General features: G+C 35.7%; 1 protein-coding gene across 1 annotated transcript; it reads right to left on the reverse strand.

The window, feature by feature from the left end:
* Nucleotides 1–6: 6 nt before the first annotated feature.
* Nucleotides 7–25,029, reverse strand: LOC140046560 (polyunsaturated fatty acid 5-lipoxygenase-like). The gene is made up of 12 exons (XM_072091284.1): nt 24,912–25,029; nt 23,762–24,284; nt 6,400–6,444; nt 6,118–6,243; nt 5,865–5,962; nt 5,320–5,449; nt 4,834–4,929; nt 4,366–4,580; nt 3,898–4,157; nt 2,998–3,263; nt 2,735–2,901; nt 7–2,414 (listed from the first exon to the last, which is right to left on the reverse strand). The coding sequence occupies exons 2-12, from the start codon at nt 24,281–24,283 to the stop codon at nt 2,300–2,302; spliced, it is 2,040 nt and encodes a 679-aa protein (XP_071947385.1). The 5' UTR covers nt 24,284; nt 24,912–25,029; the 3' UTR covers nt 7–2,299.
* Between the last annotated feature and the right edge of the window lie 294 nt (nt 25,030–25,323).

Below are 25,323 nucleotides of genomic sequence, written 5' to 3' on the forward strand. Positions count from 1 at the left end.
AAGAGCAGAATACCGTTTATATAGTTATATGTTTGCTGTAACGTCAAAAAATGACACTTGTATTAAATGAATAATAGTTTCCTACTTTTACCGACACAAATAAATAATTTTGGTTTTAATTCCGTTATCGTTTACTAGCTAATCGATCAATCAATAATCTTTGGTTTCAGCATAACACCAGAGAAAATACATAATATACAAAAGAAAACAAAAGCATTAGTAAAATTCAAAAACTTAAAACACAATGCTCTCAGTATCTGTGTAGAATAAAATACAGAAATCGTAGATTAAAGATACAGACAATTCGACATAGTAATACAAAAGCATCAGTAAAATTCAAAAACTTAAAATACAATGCTCTCAGTATCATCATCTGTGTACAATAAAATACAAAAATCTTAGATTAAAGATACAGACAATATGACCTAATAATACAAAAGCATCAGTAAAATTCAAAAACTTAAAATACAATGCTCTCAGTATCATCATCTGTGTACAATAAAATACAAAAATCTTAGATTAAAGATACAGACAATATGACCTAATAATACAAAAGCATCAGTAAAATTCAAAAACTTAAAATACAATGCTCTCAGTATCATCATCTGTGTACAATAAAATACAAACATCTTAGATTAAAGATACAGACAATATGACCTAATAATACAAAAGCATCAGTAAAATTCAAAAACTTAAAACACAATGCTCTCAGTATCATCATCTGTGTAGAATAAAATACAAACATCTTATATTAAAGATACAGACAATATGACCTAATAATACAAAAGCATCAGTAAAATTCAAAAACTTAAAATACAATGCTCTCAGTATCATCATCTGTGTACAATAAAATACAAACATCTTAGATTAAAGATACAGACAATATGACCTAATAATACAAAAGCATCAGTAAAATTCAAAAACTTAAAATACAATGCTCTCAGTATCATCATCTGTGTACAATAAAATACAAACATCTTAGATTAAAGATACAGACAATATGACCTAATAATACAAAAGCATCAGTAAAATTCAAAAACTTAAAATACAATGCTCTCAGTATCATCATCTGTGTACAATAAAATACAAACATCTTAGATTAAAGATACAGACAGTATGACCTAATAATACAAAAACATCAGTAAAATTCAAAAACTTAAAATACAATGCTCTCAGTATCATCATCTGTGTACAATAAAATACAAACATCTTAGATTAAAGATACAGACAATATGACCTAATAATACAAAAGCATCAGTAAAATTCAAAAACTTAAAATACAATGCTCTCAGTATCATCATCTGTGTACAATAAAATACAAACATCTTAGATTAAAGATACAGACAATATGACCTAATAATACAAAAGCATCAGTAAAATTCAAAAACTTAAAATACAATGCTCTCAGTATCATCATCTGTGTACAATAAAATACAAACATCTTAGATTAAAGATACAGACAATATGACCTAATAATACAAAAGCATCAGTAAAATTCAAAAACTTAAAATACAATGCTCTCAGTATCATCATCTGTGTACAATAAAATACAAACATCTTAGATTAAAGATACAGACAATATGACCTAATAATACAAAAGCATCAGTAAAATTCGAAAACTTAAAACACAATGCTCTCAGTATCATCATCTGTGTACAATAAAATACAAACATCTTAGATTAAAGATACAGACAATATGACCTAATAATACAAAAGCATCAGTAAAATTCAAAAACTTAAAATACAATGCTCTCAGTATCATCATCCATGTAGCTGTGAGCCTTTTAAAAATGACTGGACAACAGTATTGACCAATTTTTACTAAAAATTATTATTATCATTATTTATTGCCAAAAACCAGTTACAAACATACAAAAATACAGAAACTAAGAAAGTAGGCAGGAACGTAAAAGTGAACCTAATCACTATAACAAGAGTTCAGGTTCCATACTCCCAAAGTAACAACTATGATATATAATAAATACCGTATATTAGACAAATTTATAAAAATAAAAAAGAGATACAAGAAAAAATACTTAAAATCGAAATAATATTTCAATTTTATATTTCAATTACAAATAAATATTGTATAAATGTGTCCTCAGCTGCTTTATAAACAACCAGGCAGAAAAGGTTGAATTTTACTCAAAAAAAGAGTTGAAACAAGGCAATATACATGGCTGCAGTCGCATGCGCAAATTTGAGTTAGTGTTTACCGACCGACCGACATATTGAGCATAGAGTAGCGTTGTTCGCGACTAAAAGGTTGCTGACGCTAATACGTTATTTCATTCTCAATCTAAATACTAATTGCATTTGGGACGTTTGGAGGGTACAGGTATGTGTACTCCTCTTCCCGGTTCATGTTCCTCTTATTGATAGTTTCTCCAACCTCTTTCAATTCTGCAATAAATCTAAAACGAGACAAATGAAATGATTATATTTGTAAGTAAATAATGAATCATATACATACTGTTTACATGACAACCTGCAAATTTTATTTTTCAATAATAAAAATAATAATAATAATATAAAGCTCTGTGTACACTATCAAAGTGTATGTGAGAAAAATGTTATGTACCCATATATGGACATGAGGGTGTCATATTTGGGCATATCACTACCATATTTGGACACATCTTACTGTTTTGTCAAACTAGTTTGTTAGTGTAAATAGAACTTAAGTTAGGAGGTTAACCACTAACATAATAAGGTAACTCTAATTTTAACTTACTGATTTACCGCCTTGCTTCCAATTGGATCAAACTGGTATTGTACTTCAAAATCACCCAATCCATTGGTCGCCTTCATACTTAAGACTTTCGTAATCTCCATAACACTTAAAGTTTTATGTTTACCTGGCAAGGCTTTGAATATGTCTTCTTCTGTTGTCTTAGCATTCTAAAAAAATAATTAAACAACCCTTGAACAATGATGCAATTGTAAGAGTAACCATGTTATAAATAAATTATTTTTAAAAATAAAAATACAATTTACCTTATTTTTAGGTGGTTCTCCATTGAGCGATGCCGGGTAGTATGGGGGAAACCCATAGTTATCGTACTGCCCAAAGTTTACCGCAGCGTGTTCCACGCTGCTGGTAAATATAGCAGATGCAACAGTCAGTGTAATGTCTTCTTTAGTCTTGAAGGAACCGTCTCCTGGTATTCCCTGGATGGCACAACCTTGTTCTTCTACTGGTGATGAAAGAACTCTGTGCCAGTCTTGTAATTCAAAATCTCCAGAAATGTTTTCTGGTTTGTCTAAAATAAAGAATTTTAAAGTGTTACGGTACTTCTGAAATTCAAAAATGTTAATAAGTTTTTAAGATTGTATTTTTTTCTATTAAATGTTGATTAGCAGACGTTTAAAGTTATCATTTTTGCTGTTATCAGCAATAAACAGGCGATATAAAGACTGCTTGGGCTCTACAGACAGGAATAGTACTTTGTATTCTGTAACATCGTAAGTGTTCGATCAACCCGTTGTACTTTGCTCTTTCTCTGTAGTTAGAAAAGTCTGTGTATTAGGTGTCATCAAACGGTCAGGCTTATAATAATGCTGAATCAGTTTAAAAAGTTAAAGAATGTTTATTTTAACCAATGTTATGAAAGTTGTGAATCGACGCTGATTTTATGAACTTAAATACAGAAATGGGCGCTATGTAATGGTTAAATTGTAAGTAAAACTTACATAATTTGTTACCAATAAATAAATGTCCCCAAAGAATCCCTTAGTCAGTATGCAGGCATTTTTTAATGTGCAACAGTAGGCTTATAAGTTGAATGGAATACTGGTCCTCTAAAACTAGGCTAGACAATGGTACTTATTTCTCCATTGACCACAAAGATTTCTTTTATAAAATTAATATAGGCCTATAATAAAAAATGTACACACCATAGTGGCCGTCAACGACTTTGGAGACATATTTATAAATAGCGTTCCATAGTAGCAGGCCATCATCTCTATAGTAATACTTTGGTAGTACTTTTGGGTCACTGAGGCCACGGGATTCAAGTTCCTTTGGAAAGGTTCCGTCAATACACAGTTGCCATGATTTAAATCGTCGTCTTATTATTTCAAACATACCAAGACGTCCAACTGCCATCGTCGTGTCAACCCATCCACCCTGATTAATAAGCGTTTTCAATGCAAGGCTAAGTAAAACAAAACGCAGACATTTTCGTTAAAATCACAGATCTTGAAAATGTGCTGAAAGAGAAATGTATCACACAAGAAGAGGTTTATGTAGAGAATCTTGTGTATATGTTTGTTTTTTCACCTTTGAGAAGGATGGTGAATGAATTCACTTATGGTTATCCTTGGTAATTTGCCTAAATTAAGAACAAAAAAAAGGTAACGTACTCATTTATGGCCATCAAATACAAAAAATGAGGCGCCAAAAGACGGAAGAGTGGATGAGATGGAGAAAGACAACAATGCGTAGCTACAGCAAAGCTTGCTACCAAAAGATGTGTCATTCCAAGATGTGCTGAAGATTGATGGTATGACGCGTCAGCATTGTTGAACCACATCTTAGCCAACATCCACGTGTATTCATCATCCGTTGGAAGGAACACCTGTGAAAGGAAAACAACAATGAAAGAAAAAGTCTCCACGCACAGAAAACTGCTTGGAATTGACTGTACCGCCTCGGTCCATCCATCGGTGTATGGGGCGCCATATGCAGCAAAAGTTTCACTCAAAAATCCAAGTGCAAATTTAAAATACACGTTTATGCCTAATTCATTTTTAAAGTAAATGAATTCACCCAGTTGTAATATGATTATGTATATGTTTATTCTGCTGAAATACATGATCATTTTCTTTTACCGGATTATCGTCTCCCTTGGTCTGGAATAGCTGGATTGCAACAGGCAGCAGATTTGACTCATCGTTGACAAAAAACAGAGCTATTGGGCTACAGATCTATAAAAAGATATGAAGCAAGAACAAAAATGAAAGTTTAGGTTTGTATGAGAGAGCATGCATTCGACGCGCGAACTCTAGGTAGTACAATGTTTTTATCTTGTTATAGAACCACTTAGGACATGAATGATCTGGTAACAAGTTACAAAACGTCAAATTTATGATAACGATTTCCTAATGATTAAGTTATACGTCTGTTTTCAACTTTAGTAGGTCATTAAGCATGAGGGCGTGATGCTTAATCTTGGTTCCCACATAGAAATAGGAATGCGTAAAGAAAAGCGAGTTTACAATCAAGCGATATTTTATTCGAACTGTCGCTATCCGCGGAGTTTATTCGATAGTTAATTTGCTTACTCTAAAACTTGATAAAATTATTATATATATTACCCGATCAAGGTAGTCGTCTTCGCTTCTGTGTTGTGTAATTTTCAGATCCACAATGAACAGTCGCTTCTTTTCTATAGCCTGTTCTATTGTTAATCCTGCAAGATCTAGCATCCCATTGGTAACCGCCAAGCTTTGATGTAAATACAAACACAAACAAATAAGTTTAACAAAATAATATAAATAAATATAATATAGGAATTATAGGTCTAATAATAATTATACAGTAATAATAAAAGAACAAAGAAGAAATCAAGAAAAAATAGAAATCGAGAAAAAGTTGCTTTTCTAATTTTATCTGTCACATAAAATATAACCCAAAGTTTAAGAAATTTTAGAAGAAATTAAAAAAATTAAATTGAGGTGGGCAAGACGCATAATACAAATAATAGCTGAAAGAGTCACATAATGGTAACCAAGAATTGAAGAGGAAAAGAAGAAGACGAGAAAGTAGTCGAGAAGAAAAGTGGAGAATAGAACTGGTCATAACTTCAGAGGAAATGAAAAATGCTGGAGGGGAGTTACGATGATGATGATAAAATACCTACTTTTCTGGGATTTCCGTACATAGTCGAATTAATCGTGGATTACATCCAGTTAGACGTTGCTTTCCAAATTCAAAATCTGATCTCCAGTTGTGCATTCCCTGTACACATACATAATAATTATTTGTAAAAAATAAAAACAGGTTCTAGACGGCGATATTTTAATATTCCTGAAAGAAATATATGTTGGCGTATCATAAATTATACTATATTTTAGTCTTAGTTTCGAAAAAAAGAGTAAACTCAGTTTACTAACTTCAGGAACAGGAAATGCCTTGCCGTAGATGTTACTCATATCATCTAGGCTTTTCCAATCTGAGGTTACAGAATTAATAACTGCGCCATCTATTTTGTCTACAGCCATATGAGAACCAATATCCCACTAAAACAAACAATACAACTTATGAAGTAGAATGTAGTATTCTGAATATACTCTATGGTAAATGATCAATAATTTTATCTGTAAGTGGAATAACGCAACGAATTTAAGATAAATTCAAATCTGAACACGAAAAATAAATAAGAAATGTAATCTTACTAAGTAGTCATTAGAAAACTTCTCACTCTCTGGTCTGTCAATCACCTGTAAGTAAAGTACAACACAAAATATATTCATTCTTTGCTACCTGAAACTTAACGTTGGCGTTGTGACAATAAGTAGGACAAAATAAAGAGTTTTATTATATATGGTTCTCTGCGACTAGCCAGAGCCATATATAGAGAGAGTTACGACTTTGCGTTCACGGATTTTAGAAAGTCAAAAACCTTTCAACAAATTGATTGTTTTGATATTAAATTCGATAATTAAAGCCTTTTGAACGTTATACATTTTCAAAACAAAAGACTCAACTCCATACGCTACGTAGGAATAGTTGGACACAAACACGGCTCCTAATCCATTCAATGCCGTAACTCTCTCTATATATGGCTCTGCGGCTAGCCAGAGCCATATATAGAGAGTTACGACATTGGATTATAGCCACGTGATATGCAGATCAATTTGTGTCAAACTTGCCTCCGTTAATTCATGTAAAGTATAGGAGCAAGAAAATACTTTAAACTTTTTCTTATATTAAAAAAAATGTAATTGCACATTTTACGGTTTTGATATCGATCTGCACTGCGTACAGAAGTACTTGCGGCAAAAAATATTGCGCGTGCGTGCGCTAGTACATTATAAAGTTCGATTGACTGATTTTGGAACGAAACATCCTGTTTCGGATTTCGAACTTTGACGTTGGTGGCGTAAAAATTTGTTTTGGTGGTAAATAGAATTGTCAGCAAGATCACGCTTATTATCTAATAGTAGATACTGTATTTATCTTATTTTCGACAGTGATACGTGGGAGTACTACGTACGTTTTATAACATTTAAGTTGTGTTAATGTTCTTGACTTTGAATATTAAAATTATTAGTTAAGCTATTTGTTAAGTGTTTCGATCGGCTAATTGGCCATAAGCCTGACTAGCCCTCGTGTAGTAGTTTGACTGTATGTATCTGCTACGCTGTATTTTGGGGTTGTTTGCACACGCAGCTGTGCTGCCTTGTGCGTGTTTTCATTGAGTTTATTTGTGTTTCAGACTTTACCGAAGAATAAAGAACGGTTAAAGTAACTACCACGAGTTTGTGTATCATTGTCCGGATTAGTAAAGTGTATTCCCTTAATAATGGAGGAAAATACGTTCATCGACCTCAGCTTCGAAGAGCTCGAGGTCAAACACCGTTCGTTTAAAGATCACATAACGAGGGCAAGGGACCGTTTTACCCGTGTTCTCGACCGAGACGAACCGGAACTGGTTAAAGTGGCATTCGACCATATTCAAAAAAAAATTCGAAAGATAACCGACTTACTTGATGCTATGGATGTTGTCAAACCACCTGATGAGACTGACACTACTACACGTCTACATGCAGAGCTAATGTCAGCAGCTGATGACGTGGAGCGAAAATATCAAGAATACAGAAGGTTTTCAAGGAATGAGCAAACCGCTCATTCTTCCCAAGGTGAGCCAACTGCAGCAGGAAAAGATGAAGAGATGATAAAATTAATTAAAGCTCAGTCTGAAATGGTGGCACAGCTTACAATAAAATTGAACGGAAACGGCTCAGACAACAAACGGCCTTCGATTAAAACACCAGGACTCCCAGCCCCTCGGTGGGATGGATCTCCAAGAAACTTCCATTCTTGGCATGTACGAATTGACCAATACTTCGAATCTGCTGGTATTAAAGGTGACCAAGAAAAATTGATGATTTTGCTCAATGGTGATGCGTTACCCAAATCTATTCAAGATCATATTGCTGATTGCTGCTCGGTTGAAGATGATAATGGAGCTTGGGCTCTTCTGAAGGAAAAGGTCCCGACTTCAGCTATTGTTCGTGATGTTATTCTGACACTTCAGATGATGAAGCCAATGAAGTCAGCAACAGCAAAGGAAATGCGACCTGTTTTAAATGGACTCACAGACTTTGCAAGACGAATGCGTGAACTTGGAAAAGAATTAGAACTCTCATCGTCAGTAGTGGTTGAACTAGTGAGTCAGAAAATCGATGCTGAATTAAGCTTCGAATACATGCGGCAGATAAAGCAAGATGAGCCGACAATACCAAGTTTGATCTCATTCTTACGAAGTGAAACGGAAGCAAGGGAACGCCGAGAGCAACCTCATATGTTTGGCGATCAAAATGCATCTACTCATCACATTACTGGACAAATTAGTACACTTAAAAATACTACCCAATTTTTACCGAAATCTAATTTTAAAGGTGCTGAAACTAGCGCGGATGATTGTCCTTTCTGCACTGACCACTCACGTCACTTAATTATAAAGTGCCCTATCTTTAACTCAAAATCTAATGAAGAGAGACGGTTAATGATAATGGAAGCTAGAAGATGTTTCCTATGTTTCCGTACAAATCACAGTGCGTTCAGATGCCCCAGACATGACAAAAAACGCTGCTCTGTGTGTCAGCTATTTCACCACCGACTGATTGCTTGCCCACCCAATCGCACTTTCAGAACTAACAACAACAACACAGATGGTTTCTGTCAAAGTCAAATGTCACCTAAAACACAGGCGGGAGCGAACACAAATCTACGGCCAATTGTACGCCACGAAACCCAGGTAGGAACCAACTTAGGTCAGAATCCATTCATATGTTTGCCAGCATCAACCAACCAAACTGTTTCAAATATGAATTTAGATCAAACCTCAATAAATTCACCTCAGATAGCTCAAGCGGGAGCAAGCCCAAGTCTACGTCAGACTGTAGCAGGACCCAGTCAAAATCCATTCGTGTCTTTGCCTCCATCAACAAATCAGACAATTTCGAAAATGAATTCGACGAAGCATGTCGAACGCCGTCGCTATTCCCCGACTACATATGTCGAGATACAAGACAACGAGGGCAATTGGCAAAAAGCTGTCGCATTCTTTGATAGTGGTGCTGATACCACTCTGGTCAAGTGCTCCACCGCTGAAAGTCTAGGCTTAAACGGACTGCCCTTTGTATTTACTTATGGTGTGGCTGGAGGAGGCATCGTACAAGAAAACAGTGCAAGGTATCAACTTCGAGTCAGACCACTACGGGAATTGAAAGCATACGACTTGGTCGCAATTAGTGTACAAAAGCCTGCCCATGATAGCCCATCTGTTGGAGAAGATATCTTTGACGAACACTCTCACTTAACGGTAGTTAAAGAACATTTGCCTGTGGAGGAAGCCGAGATTGACCTACTCATTGGATACGACTATCAAAGTCTTACTACACCACTGAAAACAATACGTTCATTAACTGATCCTGATACATCACCAACTGTGGCAAAAAGTGCTCTAGGTTGGACAATTATCGGACAAACCATTCCAAAGCCAATTTCCAATGTCATCAGCCACATCACAAACGTAAATTTCATGGATGACTCCCAGCTTTTATATACATCCGATGTCATTGGAGTTAAACCAACAACCTTGTGTACATGTACAGATAAGGAAATTGCTGAATCTCAGTTTATCAAACATTGTAGAAAAAATCTCCAAATAAATGAGAAGGGCCACATTACCATGGAAATGCCATGGAAGGATGGATTTCCTGAGTCTCTAGACTGTAATAGAGTACAAGCCGTGACGGGGATGATTTCACATGAGGCTAGGTTGCTAAAAAACAAGCAAATCAATGAATACAATGATGAAATTCGAGCTCTCCTTGACAATGGATTTACGCGCGAGCTCACGCCAAGTGAAGACAGAAACGTTCGTTTACTTGTTGAGGCTAACACCGGTTCAGATCCTATAGGGGCTCTTAGGATCAAAGATCGTGCGTACATGGATGATATAACCGACTCATTTACAAAACCGAATGATGCAGTTGAGGCAGTTGAGCAGGTTACTCGTATTCTAAGAAAGGGATCGTTTGAAATCAAAGTGTGGCATTCTAACCATCCGATGGTAGACCAGTGTCCTGAAGAGAAACACACACGTGTTCTAGGCCATTTGTGGAATAAGCTAGATGACACGGTAACGATTCAGCTTGATAAGTTCGATGAAGAACAGACTCCACTTACCAAAAGAAAAGTTTCCAGTCTTGTTGCCAGGTTGTGGGATCCATTACGAATGTTGAGCCCTGTGACTATTCGTTATAAAATCGGACTCCAGGAGATTTGGGCAGCTAGGCTTGATTGGGACGACGTGTTTGATGATGAGCAAACAGCTATGTGGAAGGTTTTTATAAAGGAGATGAATCATCTTTTGGGATTTGAAATTCCACGTCAGCTAACGCCTGAAGATTCTATTGCTTACCCCCAGTTACACTGTTTCAGTGATGCTAGTGAAGCTGCATTTGGTTCTGTCATCTGGCTGCGTTGGGATACCCCAGTAGGAGTTAAATTGACATACGTTATAGCAAAGGCTCTAGTTGGACCGTTAAAGAAAAGATCAAATATAAGTATTAAGGAAAGGCCTGTACATAAGTTGTGTTTGATTGCAACTGTGGGAGAACTTAAACACGGGTTTTCTTCTAAACAAGGAATGCTTTTATTATGTAACTACTTGAGTTGTGAACATTTAATTACTGCATTTTAATTAAGATTCACTTTGTTGTGGTTATTTTTCGAAATCCTTTATGTACTGTGACTCAATTTGTCACGAGGCGGGAGTGTTTCGGATTTCGAACTTTGACGTTGGTGGCGTAAAGATTTGTTTTGGTGGTAAATAGAATTGTCAGCAAGATCACGCTTATTATCTAATAGTAGATACTGTATTTATCTTATTTCCGACAGTGATACGTGGGAGTACTACGTACGTTTTATAACATTTAAGTTGTGTTAATGTTCTTGACTTTGAATATTAAAATTATTAGTTAAGCTATTTGTTAAGTGTTTCGATCGGCTAATTGGCCATAAGCCTGACTAGCCCTCGTGCAGTAGTTTGACTGTATGTATCTGCTACGCTGTATTTTGGGGTTGTTTGCACACGCAGCTGTGCTGCCTTGTGCGTGTTTTCATTGAGTTTATTTGTGTTTCAGACTTTACCGAAGAATAAAGAACGGGTAAAGTAACTACCACGAGTTTGTGTATCATTGTCCGGATTACATCCCAAACTACGTCCAAAGAACTTATAACACACGAATCTCCTGTTCGTCCGAAGCGCGTAACAATTTCGAAAGGCATTGCGGGATAGAATAGAGCTATGGGTGGCGCCATTGTGAGCCATGGAGCAGAGCCATATATAGAGAGAGTTACGCTTGTGTCAAGCTAGCCGACAATAAGCCAGCCCACTTTTATTTTTCCAGCCGACAATAAGTATGAAACGCCGTTTGTGTATTTTTCACATTTTCAGTATTGCTTAAGGTTTTTATAGTATTAGAAATTCAATATTTGTGAGAAAATGGCGGATTGCTCCTGGGAGTCACTTGGTGGGATTATACTAGGGGACCTCCTTAATCGTCAAGTATAAGTTAGAGTAGAACCGCTGGTCCTGTTTACTCAGCCCTCATCTTTTAAATCTGAGTGTAACTCAATTACGATTTTTAATATTATAGTGAAATTTGATACTGTATTTGTGAGAAAATGGCGGATTGCTCCTGGGAGTCACTTGGTGGGATTATACTAGGGTACCTCCTTAGTCGTCCAGTATAAGTTAGGGTGGGACCACTGGTCCCGTTTACTCAGCCCTCATCTTTTAAATCTGAGTGTAACTCAATTACGATTTTTTATATAGTGAAATTTGATACTGTATTTGTGAGAAAATGGCGGATTGCTCCTGGGAGTCACTTGGTGGGATTATACTAGGGTACCTCCTTAGTCGTCCAGTATAAGTTAGAGTAGGACCGCTGGTCCCGTTTACTCAGCCCTCATCTTTTTAAATCTGATGTTAACTCAATTACGATTTTAAATATTATAGTGAAATTTGATACTGTATTTGTGAGAAAACGGCGGATTGCTCCTGGAAATCACTCGGTGAGATTATACTAGGATACCTCCTTAGTCGTCCAGTATAAGTTAGAGTAGGACCACTGGTCTTGTTTACTCGATCAGCCCTCATTTTTTAAATCTGAGTACAATATCTAGTTTATTTAGTTCTATTAAACTACCGTATAACCTGAGATTAAAGTAGCAGACAGATTTTAGATCATTAATATTTCAACACTTATTTTTGGTGAACTTGTATTATTCGCAGTATTTATGACTATGCCTGAACTACATGTGAGTAGTTTTCTGATTGTGTCATTTGTGTGTTTACTTATAAGGTTACAGTTTGGTTGGTTGATACCAACTCATTTGAGGTAATTTGCCTCACAGTTGTGTTGTGACTGTGTTGGATACCTATCAGTGGGAAAGCCACTTCGCGTTTTGACCGTTATAATAATAATAATTTATTTGGAGATTACACTTTTACAACAGTGGCACTCGACCAAATGGAAGGTGCATCCAAGAGAAATATACACAAAAAAAAAACATGATATAGAAAATAACAATTACAATAAAAAGTCGACGTAGGTCAACATGTCAAAACAATTCAACTACAGTAACTACAATACCATTGAACTGACACCTAAAAATATAAAATTACAAGGAATAAACATATAGAATAGGTAGGAACTGTACAATATAAAATGAATCGTTAAATCGTGTAAAATCGACTTACTTCCGCATTGACGATTTTGAAGCGCCACCTATCGTTGAAAACTGAAACCACGATTTTTCGTCGCCTAGCAAATAAGTGCTGTTTTATTTTAAGCTCTCATGAATATTTAAGAACCGCCCAACATTACCTATTATGGTAAAAGCATTTCCTAATAAGTATAATTGAATAACCAATCGGTTTTCTTCAAAGAAACCGAAGCTAATACAATACATTCGGCGACTGAAGTCGGGACTCGTGAAATTTATAAATGTGGTACGATTTGACTACTGTTTTGTTGTCCATTTTCTGAATAGTCGGAGGTGCATCCCAACAAATAAAAAAAATTATAATCAATTGTTTTATCAAGAATAATATTAGTTTAATCGAGTATGATATATTTCTATCCTGTTCAAAATGTGTTGGTGTATTCTCAGGCCTCGAAAGGTAGGTACATTTTCTAGCTGTGAGCGTGGTTTCGGCAACGCGAGACACGTGTGTTGTACTGTGTTGATGCTGATCCGATAGTCGTTAAGTTGTACTGATTACGAGTATCATTGGTCCTGGCCGGCCTGCGATTTTTTTTTCGTACATAAGTTGGGGACCCCTCATGAAACGTCACCAAATATACATGAATAATTCATCAGTTAAATTTGTTGTTCCGTGTGCACCCAAGCGTATAGCAACAAGAAGTGATTACACGTCACAACTTACTGCGCTACGATACTTTCTACAGTAGGCCTAGGATTCTAAGTCAATTCACGTGATTGCCTTCGCGCACTCTTCTTCACACCAAATGTGTCGAGTCGAGGCTAATCGACAGCTAGGCAAGACATTAAACTAAGTAGTAATTCATTGGACATAGCCCAAAGAAAGCTTAGACCCACAAGAATAAAGAATGTGTATAATTTGTGTACTGTATTTTTTTAATTCTGCTATTTTATTATCAAACAATATGCATGTACTCAAAGGAACTTTAAAAATGCGCGTATATGATGAACACATGAGATGGGAAGATTTGACCCACGAGAATAAAAAATGTATTTTTGTGTAATGTTTATTGTTTAATTTTGCTGACTTATTACTCGAATTGTGTCATACCAAAGATAGTGTAACTATCTTTGGTCATACCTAACACACACACGTCACACACACCCACACAGCTACTACTACTAGAATAGACATGGGTTTAGAGACTAAATTAGGCCTAATAGTATTAATAGAAACTATAATTTTAACACGTAATTCTTTAGTAATAAATTATATTAAAAACACCATAAACTAAAGGCTGATTATTTCGACAAATCCACACAAAACGCCGCTATTCTTCTATGAAATTGCACGCCGCAACAACAGCGGAGATAGGCCTAGAATCGTACCGCACTTGTGTAATCACTTCTTGTTGCTATATACGCTTGGGTGCACACGGAACAAGAAAATTTAACTGATGAATTATTCATGTTTTTTTTGTGACGTTTCATGAGGGGTCCCCAACTTATGTACGAAAAAAAAAATCGCGGCCGGCCTAGCCTGGTGATCTGATCCCCCCCAAAAAATACTTTTTTTCAATCAGTATTAATATTATTATTTTATTTTTCATTTATTATTTGATTTATTAGGCTCAATAGATGCCTAGCTAGGCTACTAGTAGGCCTAGATTATATAAATAATAATAGCAAATACTGTAATATTAATTAATAAAATACAGCTTCCATTTGCCTTACTTTTATCAGGGAGTTGTTACAACTCCCTGCTTTTATGTCGCCATATAATATTATAATTATATATACAACCAGACATTAACATTTTTTTTAAATAATATTTATTATTTTTTCTGACACTTTCAGGAATCGTTGATGATGCAGAGTTCTTTGTCTTTGTGACGTCAAACTGAGAGTGAAATGGATAAAAAGATGACACCGGTACCTACTGACATTGTCATACCCAAACTATAATTTAATTAGCCTATTTAAAACAAAATGTTGAATTACAAATTATATGTATGTTGCAGAGAATTTAGATGAATTACAATACAAATATTTATGTTGAATGCAAACCTACTACACTATACTCTGTAAATTATGTTATTGTCATGTGGTAGACCTTAAAAATTGAATATTTATTGTATGTTAGGCCTATTTTATATTTTATTAATACTGTATTAGTTTAATATTACTATTAATTTATATACAGGACTAGTTTGTACATGTTTTTACCCAAAAAAAATGAATAAATAATTTGTTATTTAATCTAATTGCTTGTTTGTTCATCAATAACAAAACAATTGTAAGCAAGTATATAACAGTTCTTGTTAGCCGCTTATTTCAGGTCATATTATTAATATTAGCTAGGCCCGACGCGCCCGATCACAACGTCACTAAGTGACTTTCCGCCCCTGGAACAATCGCTCGCTAAATAGGGCTAGGCCTCGGACTCGTATAAAAGCTATTATAATAGTTATGATAAATATTCCTCAACTAAAATGTATACTGTGATAAATAAACAAGTAATAATATACGTTGTATTGGAATGTATTTATTTATATGAATTCTTATACGCGGACAATTATAAACATCGCGTATATCGTTCGCTATAAATAAATTCATAAACACGATGACGATGTGTTTACAAAATGGCGGTTTCGCTACTTTTCGATGGAAAATAGTGGTACCTTTAGTTTGAATAGTCGGAGCTGCATCCCAACCACCGAATTTTGTATCTTAATATCGTATTCTGTAGATTATTAATTTTTCTAACAGGGATTTTAAATTCAGGACTGTTCAATTTTTCTAAATATTTTATTTTAACGATTTTCTAGGGTACAATTTCGGAAAAAAGACATTGGTTGATTTTGCCGTTAAATTACAGATTATCGTTTTGTTCAAATACATTTAATTTTACATGACAATATATTAAAACCATTTATGAATTTATTTCACTAACAATATTTTTCCGATAATCAGCTAAATTTACAAATATTGTGTTTTTCCAACACCCTAAAATTTAGCAATTTTGAACTAAATTAAAAAAGTAGGGCGCCCTCTCCGAGTCGAAATTTGACACGATTTGTCGACTGGCTGTCCCACTGCTATAGAAGGCAGGAGAGATCAAAATTCACGGTATGCATACATATCACTACAGTGGTAAAACATAAGCTTTGTATTAATTAAACAAAATAGTAGTAGCCATTATACAATAAAGGATCTCTTATATTAAAGGATAATTATAATCACATTTTTGTAATTTTAAACCAATATATTACAGTACTTTGTTATTCGTTTTGCTAATAATAATACCTTTTATTATAGCAACCTGTTTCTATGAATAAAGTTTGATTCAAGTAACTTGTTTTCGTGATTCGTAATTCCTGCCTGTACAACCATCCACAGACAAAGAAGGGGGTGTAAGACCATCCACAGACAAAGAAGGGGGTGTAAGACCATCCACAGACAAAGAAGGGGGTGTAAGACCATCCACACACAAAGAAGGGGGTATAAGACCATCCACAGACAAAGAAAGGGGAAGGCCATCTACAGACAAAGAAGGGGGTGTAGGACCATCCACAGACAAAGAAGGGGGTGTAAGACCATCCACAGACAAAGAAGGGGGTGTAAGACCATCCACAGACAAATAAGGGGGCGTAGGACCCTCCACAGACAAAGAAGGGGATGTAAGACCATCCACTGACAAAGAAGGGGGTATAGGACCACTTACAGACAAAGAAGGGGGTATAAGACCATCCACAGACAAAGAAGGGGGTGTAAGACCATCCACAGACAAAGAAGGGGGTGTAAGACCATCCACACACAAAGAAGGGGGTATAAGACCATCCACAGACAAAGAAATGGGTGTAAGGCCATCTACAGACAAAGAAGGGGGGCGTAGGACCCCCCACAGACAAGGAGGGGGGTGTAAGACCATCCAATGACAAAGAAGGGGTATAGGACCACTTACAGACAAAGAAGGGGGTATAAGACCATCCACAGACAAAGAAGGGGTGTAAGACCATCCACAGACAAAGAAGGGGGTGTAAGACCATCCACACACAAAGAAGGGGGTATAAGACCATCCACAGACCAAGAAGGGGGCGTAGGACCCTCCACAGACAAAGAAGGGGGTGTAAGACCATCCACTGACAAAGAAGGGGGTATAGGACCACTTACAGACAAAGAAGGGGGTATAAGACCATCCATAGACAAAAAAGGGGGTGTAAGACCATCCACAGACCAAGAAGGGGGCGTAGGACCCTCCACAGACAAAGAAGGGGGTGTAAGACCATCCACTGACAAAGAAGGGGGTATAGGACCACTTACAGACAAAGAAGGGGGTATAAGACCATCCACAGACAAAGAAGGGGGTGTAGGACCATCCACAGACAAAGAAGGGGGTGTAGGACCATCCACAGACAAAGAAGGGGATGTAGGACCATCCACAGACAAAGAATGGGGTATAAGACCATTCACAGACAAAGAAGGGGTATAAGACCATCGAAAGAGAAAGAAGGGGGTGTAAGACCATCCACAGACAAAGAAGGGGTGTAAGACCATCCACACACAAAGAAAAAGGTGTAAGACCATCCACACACAAAAAAAGGGGTGTAATACCATCCACACACAAAAAAAAGGGGTGTAATACCATCCACAGACAAAGAAAAGGGTGTAATACCATCAACAGACAAAGAAAAGGGTGTAATACCATCAACAGACAAAGCAAAGGGTGTAATACCATCAACAGGCACAGAAGGGGGTATAAGACCATCCACAGACAAAAAAGGGGGTGTAAGACCATCCACAGACCAAGAAGGGGGCGTAGGACCCTCCACAGACAAAGAAGGGGGTGTAAGACCATCCACTGACAAAGAAGGGGGTATAGGACCACTTACAGACAAAGAAGGGGGTATAAGACCATCCACAGACAAAGAAGGGGGTGTAGGACCATCCACAGACAAAGAAGGGGGTGTAGGACCATCCACAGACAAAGAAGGGGATGTAGGACCATCCACAGACAAAGAATGGGGTATAAGACCATTCAAAGAAAAAGAAGGGGTATAAGACCATCGAAAGAGAAAGAAGGGGGTGTAAGACCATCCACAGACAAAGAAGGGGTGTAAGACCATCCACACACAAAGAAAAAGGTGTAAGACCATCCACACACGAAAAAAAGGGGTGTACTACCATCCACACACAAAAAAAGGGGTGTAATACCATCCACAGACAAAGAAAAGGGTGTAATACCATCAACAGACAAAGAAAAGTATAAGTATGGTATAAGTGCCCAACTCATAAAATCTGCTTCCCCGTTTATTTTAAAACCTTTATTGCATATTATTAATACGTCATTATCATCGGGCTGTGTCCCGGCTGATATAAAAATTGCTAAAGTTATCCCGGTATTTAAGAATGGTGACATCTCCGATATAAATAATTATCGGCCTATTTCCATTTTACCTTTTTTTTCCAAAATATTTGAGAGGATTGTGTATGATCAAACGATTTGTTACCTCTCAAAATATAACGTACTGAGTAAAACACAGTATGGATTTAGACAACACCATTCAACTAGTCATGCTTTAATACAATCGATTGAAAAAATCACAAACGCTATTGAGAATAAAGAGTTCACACTAGGAGTTTTCCTTGATTTATCAAAAGCGTTTGATACAATCGATCATGATGTATTATTAGATAAGTTAAGATTTTATGGTATAAGAGGAGTTCCGCTAAACTGGTTCTCAAACTATCTTAAAAAAAGACTACAATACACATTTATTGTTAATACTGCATCTAGTAAAATGACAGTAAACACTGGAGTTCCTCAGGGATCCATATTGGGTCCATTATTATTTCTTATATTCATTAATGATATTAGTCTAGCATGTAACCATGTAGACATGATTATGTATGCAGATGACACAAATGTGTTTTATAGTCACAATGATATTACTCAAGCTTTTGATACAATGAACCAGGAGTTATCTATACTTTCGGACTGGTTTATTGCTAACAAATTAACGCTAAATGTAAACAAATCAAAATATGTTATATTTAAGGCTAGAAATAAGTCAGCTGACACTACCTCACTAGAATTGAGGATGGGAAATGAATGTATAGTAAAAGCTACTGAAGTTAAATTTCTAGGCTTATTTCTGGATGAAACTTTATCGTTTAATTTTCATGTAAATGAGGTAGCAAACAGTATTTCTAGAATAATTGGTGTCTTAAACAAAGTGAAGTCTATGTTATCAAGTAAAATCTTGTTAACGGTATACAATGCACTTATATTACCTAGAATAACGTATGCTATCACAGTATGGGGTGCTACTTCTGCTACAAACTTAAACCGTATACATATTCTCCAGAAAAAAGCACTTAGAAATATTTGTCATGTTCATTTTATGCATCCTTCTCATCCACTTTTTATTTCAACCCAAACATTAAATATTTTTGACCTTTATACGAAACACACTGCTATATTTATGTATCAATATAAACATAATCTATTACCTGAATCATTTAATAACTTATTTAGTACATCTGCCTCATTCCATAATTACTCAACTAGAAACAGGTCAAACTACTGTCCACAACTAAAACGCACCAAAGTCGGACAGCAATGTATTTCCTACCAAGGAACACATATTTGGAACAATTTAACAGACTATATAAAACAATCCCCCACTTTAAGTTTGTTTAAACAGAGATTAAAGCAATATTATAACAATAGAAATATTTAAGTTAAGTAAATCACATTATGTTATTTTGGTTTGTTCTTTTTGTTTGTACTAATTGTTTGATCTTTTTGTTAGGGTTACATGCTTAAAGCACTTGTGCTTATTTTGTATCCCATTCCATTATCTTATTATTTGTATTGTATTTGTATATGTTTTTATTTTGATTATGGAATAAAAATGTCGATGAATTGAATTGAAAAGGGTGTAATACCATCAACAGACAAAGCAAAGGGTGTAATACCATCAACAGGCACAGAAGGGGGTATAATACCGTCCACAGACAAAGAAAGGGGTGTAAGACCATCCACAGACAAAGAAGGGGGTGTAGGACCGTCCACAGACAAAGAAGGGGGTGTAAGACCATCCACTGACAAAGAAAGGGTATAGGACCACTTACAGACAAAGAAGGGGGTATAAGACCAGCTACAGACAAAGAAGGGGGTGTAGGACCATCCACAGACAAAGAAGGAAGTGTAGGACCATTCACAGACAAAGAAGGGGTGGAAGACCATCTACATACAAAGAAAGGGGTGTAAGACCATCCACACATAAAAAAAGGGGTGTAATACCATCAACACGCACAGAAGGGGGTGTAAGACCATCCACAGACAAAGAAGGGGGTATAAGACCATCCACAGACAAAGAATGGGGTATAAGACCATCCACAGACAAAGAATGGGGTATAAGACCATCTACAGACAAAGAAGGAGGGGTAGGACCATATTAACCGAGGAAGCATACAAAAAGAAGATACAATCAAAATACCACTTGGAAAACAATACATTGTAGAATAACTGAGGCTTAATTGTTGAAATATAAAGGGTTCTTTGTAAGGTCATTAATAATTATTGATATAAACACGATCATCATAGTTTTCATTTGACATTCAAATACAGTCTATCTCGAAAAGAAGCTCATACTATCACCTTTTCGAGATTTTACGGTATTCCATAACATGTATGTTATTTCCTCTGTCAAACTATTAAAACTTTTAGCGAATCAGAAGGTGCCAACATCATTGAACTAATGGTACCACCAAGCACAATGTTTACCAATTCTATGTACTATATACAATTTAAGTCCATTAATCATTTAATATAATTACGCCTATCAGGTCAAAGTTCAAAGACAAACAAAAACCACATACAGTATATTCACCTAATTAAAAATTAATAAATAAATGTCAAAGGTCATAAATTGTATTTCCGGTCATTTTATGTGAAAATGTTTCATTACTACAAATATAAATGTTTTTATTCTGAACAAAATGACACCAAAATCGATTGAAAAAGACCAGTAGTTACAGAGATATACAAATACGAGGTCAAAGGTCAAACTGAAAGAAACGTCATTTCCGGTCATTTTTGGACGAAAATTTTCATTAGAGCAAATAGAAATATATAGTTTGTGAACAATTTGAGACCATAATTAAGTCTCTAATGTGTATAGTTGCCAAGATATGAACATTTTTTGTTTTTATGGTGGCCATTTTGAAATCAAGATGGCCGCCATACCGGACGTTGGACACTTGGCACCCCCCGATATTTTGAATCTATATACATTAAAGAAACTTTGTGCCAAGTTTCATGCTTTGGTAATAAAATGCACAGCTCATGTCATTAACTGCTCTACTATGAAGAAAATGATAATGTGGGCCTAGACATTGATGAATCCCAAGACGAAAATGGCATGATTGATTTTATGCGACAATGACATCTCTCCAAGTCATTCCCCACCCCACATAACACCACCCCCCCCCAACATAACACCCCCCCAACATAACCCCCCCCCCCCACCACATAACCCCTCCCCCACCCTGACTCCCTACCCTAGCTGGTATCTCCTTTTCTACTTGTAGGTTACTAACACTCCCAAATAGGATATTGCAGGTTGACACCCAAATAAGATCTTCAAGAAATGAGCCCTATATACTCTTATTTTACCAATTTCAAAATGGCCACTAAAATCCCCCGGGGGAAGGGATTCTTGTAAATTTTGTCGTCCTCATTCCCGAACATCAGTCGGACAACATATTAAAATTAATTGCAATAGTCCCATGGGAAGTGGTCGTTGCTAAGGTGTGAATGTAGTCAACTGGTTACATTTTATATTAATTGTATGGTGTAAAAGTGGAGCTCCACTCAGAAAATTACTATTTTTCATACATTTCAACTATTATTTAAAAATATCATCCCTTATACTTCATATTTTTTTGAAATTTTTTTCAATGAGTACGATTTTCTTGAAAATCACGCCTTTTTGCATTTTGGGGGGGGGGGGGGGGATACCTTGTAATTTCCTATTCTTTTACATGCAAAAGGGGGGTATATTTGAATAATCCTAAAAAATTCATTTCTTCACCAAAACAAAAATGTAAAATGTATATTTATGTAATTTTTCCAGATCTTTCTATTTCTGGTATTTTTATCACGTATACATTGCGCAATTTTGCGTAAATAGACACTTTCCCCCGTTCGGGTCCAATTGGGTTTTTTATTTTGCTAGGGAGTACGATCACGTGACATTTTTCCCAATCACACTACTGCAGCTGCTGGCGATCTGTTATTTTGTCGCGATGTTATTTTTGACGGGCGAAAAGTATATTAAAACATTCTGAATATGACCATATTATGTTTCACAGTGTAATAATGTGATTATGAGACTATTACTAAAATGTCAAATTTAACGAGATTTGAGAAAGACGTGGCTATATATTCAATAAAGCTAGGCCTAGGCCTAGGCCTACTAGAGTGTAGGTATGTACCGTTGCTGCTTGGCCTCTAGCTAGGCTAGGCTGACAGCAGTGAAGTTTGTTTTGTTGGCACCCGACATTGGCCTACCCATGGGCCATGATAGGGTGCCTGAATAGTTGCTTTTCAGTCAGGTCTAAGCTTGCACATCGCTTTACTACTCTTTACTACTATTGTTCTGTATAGGATTTTGTGTTTCACAATTCTTAATGTGCGAGAAAACCCAGGAACGATAAATGGGGCGAAACGACCATGCCTATGAATACATAGTCTTCTAGACAAAAATTCAAGGCTAGCTTGGCTGAGCAGACGGCTTAGCTAGGCCTAGCCCTAGCTTAAAGTTAAAAGCAATCTGATAAGATTATTATGCTGTTGTTGTACAGTGAAAATCATGAGGTTACATGTAAATTATACTGACATTCTTATCGGAAATATTACTTAGGCCTAAACAAATCGTATTAATTGTGTGTATAAAATTTATTCCCCATTTTTCGACACATAATTTACCAAAGGGGAGACATTTCATCAATGCGTTGACCGGCGACTAAAACGCGTCAGTCGCTAAGTGTAACGCGTTTCGCGACGTATTGTAAACTAATAACCCCTAAGTTACTGAAAAACTGTAATTTGTTAAAAAACACTATTTTCTGACCGATTTTTTAGAAATGAGTTTTTGGAAAATATTTCAGTATTTTTCCATTTTTTTTTTATGTAATCACTTTCAATTAAACATACTTAAACATAATATAAGCTGAGAAAGTCTGAGTGTAGCTCCACTTTAAAGCTGTTTTACTCAAAGGTTAATGAACAGATTTTGATAGTATGATTATTTTTAAAATGAGTATAACTTGGCTTCCAGACATCCGATTAAAATTATTTAAACACCATTATAAAGCTCATAATGTGTTCTATCAGAATCAATTAAAAACTTATTTTGGCTGAAGGACGAGTTTACAGCCATTTCGTGGTAGCAGGTCACATTTGTTTTTAATAATCTTTTTATTCTTCAACTACAATTTAAGTTTAAAAGATAAAATAATAAATAATAATAAATAATTTTAAAAATAAAATACATAATTTGATAGAACTACAGATAGTAGTGTTGAACGCATTTGTTGGTTGGCTATCAACCACGCAGCGCCATCTATCGTTGTGACGTCACACCGCCGAACTCTATAGACTGAGCTTTAGAGCGATCTGACCAATCAAAAGCGATAGATTATTCGAACTGTAGCTTGTCATTTGTCAACTCGCTAGGCCGACATATACAAATAAGTGAACGTAAATAATTAAATTCTAACCTGGCATGGCAGACCTGCTACCTGCTGAACAAATGCGTATGTTTTCCGTTTTTCCGCAAGTTCTATTCTCCGCTGATCTGAAAATTTGGCGAATTGCGGTAGCTGACAATCGTTTTGTTGAAACATCATTTTGAACCCTAAGGACATCCAACGATTTATTGGAAATGCATACGTCATATTTGTGTCGTTATCTTTCACCTTTATCCATTCAAAGTACCAGCTATCAGCTGCTAAACCGGATCGCCATAATTCCAGCTCATTAATGTGTCCAAAATGTTTGAGATCCTTAACTGGAAATATGTCGGTACTACCTGCATAAAAGTCGTTTTTCCATGTACAATCCAAATGGATTTCGTCTGACTGGCGGTCTTTGTCTTTGTAATTATTGATGAGCTTGGCGTAGATGTTCGCATTTGTTGACAATCCTTTATGATCGCCTGTTTTGACGATAATGCTGTAACTGGTCTTGATACCGTCGGTATGGTCAAATGTTGGTGTCGTTGATGAACTAGCGCAACCCATGCTAAATATTAGGCTAGTTATAATTAGGAATAGGCCTATATTGATGTAATCACTCGTATAATACGAGGTATTAACTATCTTTCAGTTAAACATTTCATTTATTCATCTTGTCGGGAGATTGTGAAATTAAAAAATCTTTTTTGTCTTTATCGGCTCGTCCCACTTCATTTCGTTTATGTAACGTTATTTTAAGATATACATTTGCTACATTGTATTATCAAAAAAGAAAATGAGAATGCATATTCTCTCTTAGTCACATAGACATATCGTATTTGTGATTGATATAAAAAAAATACTTTTCTGCATTATTTTAAACGACAAAAATAAATTTAAACATTTATGGTTATTTATGATTTAAAAACCTTTAGGCCTACGTCTAATTACCTTACGTTTCTTTTAACCTTTATTACCTTATGTGCTGTACTCATATACAGTGAATTTTAGATATCATTACAATAATGTCTAACAACAAGGAATTGAAAAAATCTACTGATCATAGGCAAATATCGTGTAGCCTAATCATTTTTTTCTATCAAAACTACAAGCTCAACAATCACACGTATTTTCGGTTGAATTTCGAATGCTAACATTACAAAATTCAATGTTGTAAACGTTATATTACACTTACCTTAACTAACTTTCAATAAAGATTACACGGAGAGTGAGGTAACTATTCACGGTACCCGGTAACCAATGTAATAAACAAAACGCAACGTTGGCTCGGATTATCGATTTTTTCGATAGTAAGAAAATCACTGATAATGTAAAGACCAAATATGAAATGGAATACATATAGGGTTAGGCGTATATGGTTCATTAAACAAGAATAACATTAGAATAAACATAACTAACCTGGCATCAGTATACTCATTGTTACAGTATACCATGGATACATTAAAACATAAACATGTTTACCCGTTGATAAGCAATCCATGTCTAAATGGTATCTAAAACAGCTTTTGTTATAGACACCCGATACTCTGTTTATGACTATAATACATTTTTTTTTATAATATCATTTTCTTTATCTCTATTGATAA

Source organism: Antedon mediterranea, chromosome 1 (assembly GCF_964355755.1).
Source record: "Antedon mediterranea chromosome 1, ecAntMedi1.1, whole genome shotgun sequence".
NCBI classification, from domain to species: domain Eukaryota; kingdom Metazoa; phylum Echinodermata; class Crinoidea; order Comatulida; family Antedonidae; genus Antedon; species Antedon mediterranea.

Excerpts from the sequence above, each read along its gene's own strand:
- LOC140046560 (XM_072091284.1), bottom strand. The coding sequence starts at position 24,283 with ATGGGTTGCGCTAGTTCATCAACGACACCAACATTTGACCATACCGAC. Across the intron at positions 5,450-5,864 it reads TGTACGGAAATCCCAGAAAA|CTTGGCGGTTACCAATGGGA; the intron begins GTAGGTATTTTA and ends TTTACATCAAAG. Across the intron at positions 4,930-5,319 it reads AAGACGACTACCTTGATCGG|ATCTGTAGCCCAATAGCTCT; the intron begins GTAATATATATA and ends ATCTTTTTATAG.